We start from the raw sequence: 7,627 nt of genomic DNA on the forward strand, positions 1-7,627 counted from the left end.
CGTGCCTGGTGTGCACGGCACGCCGGTGGCACATCTGTAGGCGTACCCCTTCTCCACCCAGGTCCCGCCTGAGGAGCCCCAAACCGTTCTGGAGGCCTGCAGGGAGGCGGCGCCGAGGCCTCGGGGGCTGGGCCGGCTGTGCTCTGCACTCTTGCGGGGCCCTCAGGCTGGGAAGCGTCTGCCTGGCGTGCGCGTGCCCAGCAGCCCCGCAGCTGTCGTGCCCCGCGCAGGTTGGGAGTGGCAGTGTGGGTCCTGAGCCCATCTGTGCGCCGGAGAGGTATCCTTTCTCCTGAGCCTGGAGGCCTGGGCTCCCTCCGCAGAGCTCCACGTTTTCTGCGAAGCCAAATCGGCCTCTGTGTGTTAGCCCCAGGCCTGGCGCACAGGGGCGTCTGTAGGGTCCGGGGCCCAGTTTCCTGCACCTCGCAAGCCACAGGCCCAGCTGCCCTCTCCTACTCGTGTTTCAGCCTCTTGGAGCCCTACAGCAGCCTGGGGTCCTCAGCCGGAGGCGGCCCAGGGGCTCGGGGGACCTAGGGCTGTGCTGCCTGGGCTGGGTTAGCTGCGCCCGCGTGTCCCATCCTCACAGCAACTAGTAAGGTGATGAGTGCTGTTTCCTGTGCTCCTCCTGCCCTGAGGGCCTCCGCCAAGCCCCAAACTTGGAGTTGGGGTTCTTGGTCCAGTGCCAGGTCCGTGGGAGCCCGAGGGACTGACGCCCTGGCCTTGGTTCCTCTACCCACTGTAAAGTTTTTCAGCGGCAAAAGAAACAGAGGGAAAGAGTGGGGCCAAACATCTCGGCTTTATTTAGTGCTCCCGGAGGACGTTCCTGGGTCCCAAGAGAGGGGGGCCGAGAAGTCGCATCTGCTTGAAAGGAGTGAGACTTTTTATACCGTTTGGGCCGCGCTAGGGACTTTTGGCAGGAAGAGCTGAGTTTTTCCCACTGTAGTCTTTGTTTGTTCTTGAGCAACGGGGAGGGGCTGATGTGGAGAGGCTGATGATGTCTGCGGATTCCAGGGGGAGGGGCTGGTGGTGCACGCAGATTCCAGGGGGAGGGGCTGGTGGTGCACGCAGATTCCAGGGGGAGGGGCTGGTGGTACACGCAGATTCCAGGGGGAGGGGCTGGTGGTGCACGCAGATTCCAGGGGGAGGGGCTGGTGGTGCCCGCAGATTCCAGGGGGAGGGGCTGGTGGTGCCTGCAGATTCCAGGGCGAGGGGCTGGTGGTGCCTGGCAGTTGCTTTTGGTGAGTCTGGTCAGTGAGCCTATTCTCTTTTTTCTCTAGGGAAGGGAGAGAGGCCGCCACCAGCCTTACACCCACCTTTGTCTGCGGGGGACGGGGCACCAGGTCACAGTCGCCAGGACATTTTCTCTCCTGCAGGAGACAGGCAGTGCCTCTGAATGCGGGATGGCCAATTCTGGGCAGGTGGGAGAGGGACATGTGGATTCGTGGTCCCGTGGCGAACAGCTGGCTCCAGATCAGCCCTTTTTCACTGTTTGTATTTTATTTTGAAACTGTTTTTAGTGGTTTTATACGAAAGAGGGAGGGGCGGGAGAGAGCTGACCGAATCGCCCCGTGTGCGGACATGTTGTGGGATATGCAGAGCCAGAGATCAGCTGTGAGCTGGAGGAGGACGCACTAAACGGGGAAGACCCTAGGGCGGAAGTGGGGTGGGAGGACACGGGCGTGCCCAGCAGCCTGGCATCCCTGGCTCCAATACCTGCTTTTCACAAAGGAGGCCACTGCAGGCATTGTTCCCTGGGTCCCAAAGTCAGGGTGGGGAGGACAGTGGGTGGGGCCTGAGGGTCGGCTGTGGATAGCAGGGGGCCCTGGCAGCTGGGACAAAGCGGAGCCCCCAGGGCAGAGCCCAAGGTTCAAGTGCCTCAGCTTCTTTGACTCTTCTTGTTTGAGGGTTGGATTCTATAACAGGGATTTTATAGCATTCCTGTGTAATTCAAGATTGTCAGAGTTGGAAGGGACCCGGAGAGCACCATTACCACTCCTATCCCCCATAGGGAAAATGAAGCCTGGAAACTGAAATTATCACCCAGCCAGGTAAGAACAGAACAAGGACTAGAATAAAAATCCCAACTCCCAGTTCAGTGTCTTTTGCACTACACTGCACTGCCTCCCAGTCTCTGGCAAGTTATTAAAATTCTTTCCCTGTTAGGCCTGCCACAAGACTGGCAGCGCAGGCCTGGGCAGTGCAGCTGAGCCTGCTGGGCGCCCTGCACGCCTGCGGGGCAGCGTGTGCTGACTCTGCGCCGCTCCAGCAGGCCTCCCCACCCAGAGAACTCCAGAAGTGGGGCTGATCGCCTCCCTGCCAAGGCCCCTGGCAGGGCAAGGCCTTGGCTTTGTATCTTTGTTGTTGAGGCCCCAGGAATTAAGGAAGATTCTGAAGGGGTTGTCAGTTGACTGAGAAGTGAATTCCACTGAGTTTGGACCTCCAGGGTTTTTCAGACAGTAGTGAAAGCTTGCAAACAGATTTGGGGTGGCACCAGGCTGGGTACTGCCATACTTTTACTTTCTTTCATGCTTATTGTTTTCAGATCCAGAATGAGCATTCTACTTTTTCTACTCTGCCCACTCAAAAACGGGAGGAAATTGGGGCAACCAATTATAGTCACCCACACCCACTGCCTAAGTTCAGGTAAGCACCGCAGAGAGCAGGCTAGGAATGTTTTTCCCCCTTTGTGGGACCGGTGGCACCAGGCTTGGAGGTAGGCAGACTCCGGAGTCATCCTTTATGTTTGTCTCTGTGTTGTATGTGATGTGTCAGTTTTGAAGTTTGAATTTGGAATGACAGGGTGTTGACTCCGTGAGGAGAAAACTCCTCTGGGCAAATAGAGGTTTTGGTTTTTGTGGCCCAGAAAAACTGTCGCCCTGGAGGACGCTCCAGGGATTAGGGGTGACCAGGTGGCCTTGGTCGACTCCATTTGTTTGCCTGCCAGTCGTTGCAGGATTGGGCAAAGATAACCCTAGGGTAAGGTATCGTCGTTTGTTTGTGTTTGTGTAAAAAAAGAAGCAAGTGGCTTCGGTGTTTGTCTGCGGTTTGTGTTGTCGCTCTTTCCTTCTTTGTTCTCCTTTTTACTCATCCAGGAATTATGGGCCAAGGGAAGAGTACTCCTCTCTCCCTCACCCTGACACATTGGAAGGAAGTACGAGACCGGGCCCACGACCTGTCCGTCATCATCCGGAAGGGCCCCTGGCAGACGTTTTGTGCCTCTGAGTGGCCCTCCTTCGGTGTGGGGTGGCCCTCAGATGGAACTTTTAACCTCTCTGTTATTTTTGCAGTGAAGAAAAGAATCTTCGCGCCACACCCCTAAGGACACCCGAATCAGGGCCCCTACATCGTTGTGTGGCAAGATCTCGCCCAGAAACCCCCCTTGGGGCAAGACTGCGGGTTTCCCCTCTGGCCCTAGTGGCCCAGACGACTTCGGATCCAGCCCGGCAGTCTCGGCCATTGACTGACCCGCAGGCTGATTCCCTCCTCCTTGATTCTCCCCCACTTTACCCCCCTCTTCCACAGGTCGCCCCTTCACGATCAGGGCGCGCCCAACCCTCGCCCCCTTGGCTGGGGGACCAGCTCAAGGCACCAGGAGCAGGAGGGGTTTTCCTCCGTCCCCAGATTCCACTGTGGCTTGTCCCCTTCGTCCTGTGCCGATTCCCAACCATAGTTCCGGGTAGGGTGACGACGCAGTCCCCCTTCAGCCCCTCCAATATTGGCCCTTTTCCACAGCAGACCTCTACAATTGGAAAACCAACCACCCACCTTTCTCTGAAGACCCCCAGCGTCTGACTGGGCTGGTCGAGTCTCTAATGTTTTCCCACCAGCCCACTTGGGACGACTGTCAGCAGTTGCTCCAGACCCTTTTCACCACAGAGGAACGGGAACGAATCATCTTGGAAGCACGGAAGAATGTTCCCGGACCTGATGGACGCCCTACTCAGCTCCCTCCCGTCGTCCCCGCGGCCTCCGGCGGTGGGGGCGCGCCCTCCTCCCAGCTCCCCGGCCCGCCCCCGGGGTCCCCGTGGCCCGCTGCGTAGCGCGTCCCGAGCCTGGTGCGGGGCCTGGTCGGCGCGGTTAGCCGTGTCTCCGCCGTCTCCCCCCGCCGTCCCCGGGGTCGCGGTGCAGTCGAGCGGCGGCGGTTCTCTCGCTGCCGCCGGACCCCGGTCGGCGCCTCGCCAGTCTGTGCTCCCCCCCTTGATGGATGCCGCTTTTCCTATGACTCGGCCTGGCTGGGACTTCAATACGGCAGAAGGTAGGGAGCGACTGACCGTCTATCGCCAGACTCTAGTGGCAGGCCTCAGAGGGGCGGCACGACGCCCCACCAATTTGGCTAAGGTAAGAGAAGTTCTTCAAGGACCAACTGAGCCCCCGTCCGTCTTCCTTGAAAGACTGAGGGAGGCATTCAGACGGTATACCCCCTTCGATCCAACCTCTGAAGGACAAAGGGCCTCGGTAGCCATGGCCTTCATAGGCCAGTCGGCCCTAGACATTAAAAGGGAAGCTTCAGAGGTTGGAGGGGTTGCAGGATTTTACTCTACTAGAGTTAGTTAAAAAAGCAGAGAAAGTATATCATAAAAGGGAAACAGAAGAGGAGAAGGAACAGAGGAGGGAAAGAGAGAGAGAAGCAAGGGAAGATAAGAGGGAGAAGAGACAGGAAAAAAGATTAACACGTATCTTGGCCGCAGCTGTAGGTGATAATAGGCCAGCGCCAGTGCATAAGAATAGAAAGCCGGGGAACTCGAGTGCCAGGCCGCCGTTGAGACCAACTCAATGTGCTTTTTGCAAGGAAGATGGACATTGGAAAAAAGACTGTCCTAAGCTACAGAATAAAGTACAGAACAGAGTACTGGCCCTCCAAGAGGACAGTGAGTGAGATAGTCGGGACTCGGCCCCCCTCCCCGAGCCCAAGAAAAAGGGGGTCAGAGGTGGCTCACAGAGGCCCGCAAAAACACGGTCACTCAGATTCCGAGGCCCTGCTCCCCCCCGAGAATGAGAAGAAGGGGGTTGCTCGGGGAGTATTGACTCAGACCCTAGGGCCTTGAAAAAGACCAGTAGCTTACCTGTCCAAGAAATTAGACCCAGTGGCTAGGGGATGGCCGCCTTGTTTAAGGGCCATAGCAGCCACTGCCCTGTTTGTAAAAGATGCAGACAAACTTACTCTGGGGCAAAAGCTAACAGTTATAGCCTCCCATGCGCTGGAAAGCATCATCCGGCAACCCCCCGACCGGTGGATGTCCAACGCCGGGATGACCCACTATCAAAGCTTGTTGCTGGACAGTGAACGGGTTTCTTTTGGAGCCCCGGTGGCTCTCAACCCGGCCACACTGTTGCCGGAGGAGCATCCGGAAAACAGAGAAGTCCTTCATTCCTGTCATGACATTCTGGCAGAAGAGACAGGGCCACGTAAGGGCCTCCGGGATGAGCCGCTACCCAACCCACACTGCACCTGGTTTACCGATGGGAGCAGCTGCATCCATGAAGGTAAAAGGGTCAACATTTACACAGACAGCCGTTATGCTTTTGCAACAGCCCACATCCATGGAGCCATATACCGCCAGAGAGGCTTGCTCACCTCCGCGGGAAAAGAAATAAAAAACAAGCAGGAGATTTTACATCTCCTTGAGGCTATTCACGTCCCCCAGGAGGTGGCCATTATTCATTGCTCTGGGCACCAGAAGGGAACTTCCAAGGTGGCCCAGGGGAATAAAAAAGCTGACTTTGAAGCAAAACAAGCGGCTCTAAGGTCAGGAACTCTGATTCTTGCCGCCAGTCCCCCGGTGGCCTCACCGACATTCCCCCACTACTCCTCAGAAGAGGAGGAGAGCCTAACAAAAAAACCTGCCAAGTTCTCTAAAGATCAGCAGGGGGTCTAGAAGACTAGAGAGGGAAAAATTGTCCTGCCCAATGAAGCCGCCCAGGCATACTTAAAGCAATTGCATCGTCTTACTCATTTAGGAGCAAAGCATCTACGCTCCAATTGCCAGTCTACAAAATACCACATCCGGGGACTCAGTCGCTTAACTGAGGAAGTAGTTCACCAATGCAAAGCTTGTCAACTAGTAAACTCTCACCCATCCCAGGCTAGCCCCCGGCGGTGCCTAAGGGGAGAGCATCCTGGGGACAATTGGGAGATAGATTTCACAGAAGTAAAACCAACCCGGTATGGATACAAATATCTTCTAGTTTTTATAGACACCTTTTCAGGATGGGTAGAGGCTTTCCCCACAAAGAAGGAGACAGCAACAGGTGGCCAAACGAGTCCTGGAAGACATCTTCCCCAGGTTCAGAATCCCTAAGGTAATTGGATCTGATAACGGCCCAGCCTTCATTGCACAGGTAAGTCAGGGAATGGCCAAGATACTAGGGGTGGATTAAAAATTGCATTGTGCCTACAGGCCCAAAAGCTCAGGTCAGGTAGAAAGAATGAATAGAACACTAAAAGAGGTCATGACTAAATTATCCTTAGAGACTGGCGTGGCAGACTGGACAGTCCTCCTCTCCTTCGCCCTCTTCCGCGTTCGCAATACGCCTGGCCCTCTAGGAATAACACTGTTTAAAGTTTTGTTTGGGGCCCCACCACCTCCTCTCATGTCTAATCTATGGTCCATGCCACCTGACACTGATGCTAATGTTCCCCATTCCCTACTCGCCAGGTTAAAAACCCTTGAAATTGTTCACAGGGAGAAACAGGACAGCCATTGAATTCTTTGACCTTGTTTTTACTTATGGTAACCTTGCTATCGACGCCTACCCAGGCAGCCACCTATTGGACTTATATACCAGACCCCCCTCTACTCCACCCGGTGGGTTGGGGAGAGCGTGTTGTTCCTGTCTATGTCAGTGATCCCAGGGCTCTGGGAGCACCCGCTAATGATCACATCCAGCATGCTAAGTTTAGACAGGCGATTTTCTGGCTCTGCACCCTCTGATTTGCCGCCGCTGCCCGGAATACTTCCCTGTGAAAAGGAGCCGGTTGCTTCTACTCTGCACTGGAGACGTTGCCCTGGAGACGTTGCCGTGAACCAACTGCGACTAAGATTCCTATTCTTGGGACGACTCAGAGCATATATGATTGGACCCCAGCGAAAACTGACAATGGGTATTTGGGAGACAAGGGTTTTGTTGAGGGGCTATGGACAACTACTTCAAAGGTATACCAGACTAGTCTCTGGAAACTTGTTGCAGGAACGGGTCAATTCTCTGCAGAGAGTGTGGTGGACTCTACACCAAAAATACGCCTAAGGACTATTTCTGCCTGTGTCCCTGAACCTTTTGTACTCATAATAGGCAAAGTGAATATTCACATTGTCACTCATGGTTTTAAAATATCATGCCTTAATTGTCAACTAACTAATTGTATAGAATCCCTTGCCTATTCTCATAGAATGGTTATATTATACCGCCCTGCTTTTGTGGTGGTCCCAGCTAATGTCTCTGGTCCATGGTATGATGATAAAGGATTGCAAATGTGGAAGGAGGTAAACTCTATTTTGCTAAGGCCTAAAAGATTTATTGGGCTACTCATAACTGGCATTGTAGCTCTTGTTACTGTAATAGCATCCGCTGCTGCGGCTGCAGTGGCGTTGACACAGGAGATACAAACTGCTCATCATGTCAATAATCTCTC

The 7,627-nt window shown here is 54.8% G+C and overlaps 1 protein-coding gene across 1 annotated transcript; it reads left to right on the plus strand.

Moving 5' to 3' along the window:
- The first annotated feature begins 1,171 nt into the window (after positions 1-1,171).
- Positions 1,172-4,605, plus strand: LOC142874776 (uncharacterized). Its single transcript, XM_076009263.1, has 5 exons — positions 1,172-1,235; positions 1,371-1,484; positions 2,006-2,045; positions 2,540-2,640; positions 3,285-4,605. Exons 2-5 carry the CDS (start codon positions 1,429-1,431, stop codon positions 3,787-3,789), a joined length of 702 nt encoding a protein of 233 aa, XP_075865378.1. The 5' UTR covers positions 1,172-1,235; positions 1,371-1,428; the 3' UTR covers positions 3,790-4,605.
- Positions 4,606-7,627: the final 3,022 nt, after the last annotated feature.

This window comes from Microcebus murinus, chromosome 13, assembly GCF_040939455.1.
Source record: "Microcebus murinus isolate Inina chromosome 13, M.murinus_Inina_mat1.0, whole genome shotgun sequence".
NCBI classification, from domain to species: Eukaryota; Metazoa; Chordata; class Mammalia; order Primates; family Cheirogaleidae; genus Microcebus; species Microcebus murinus.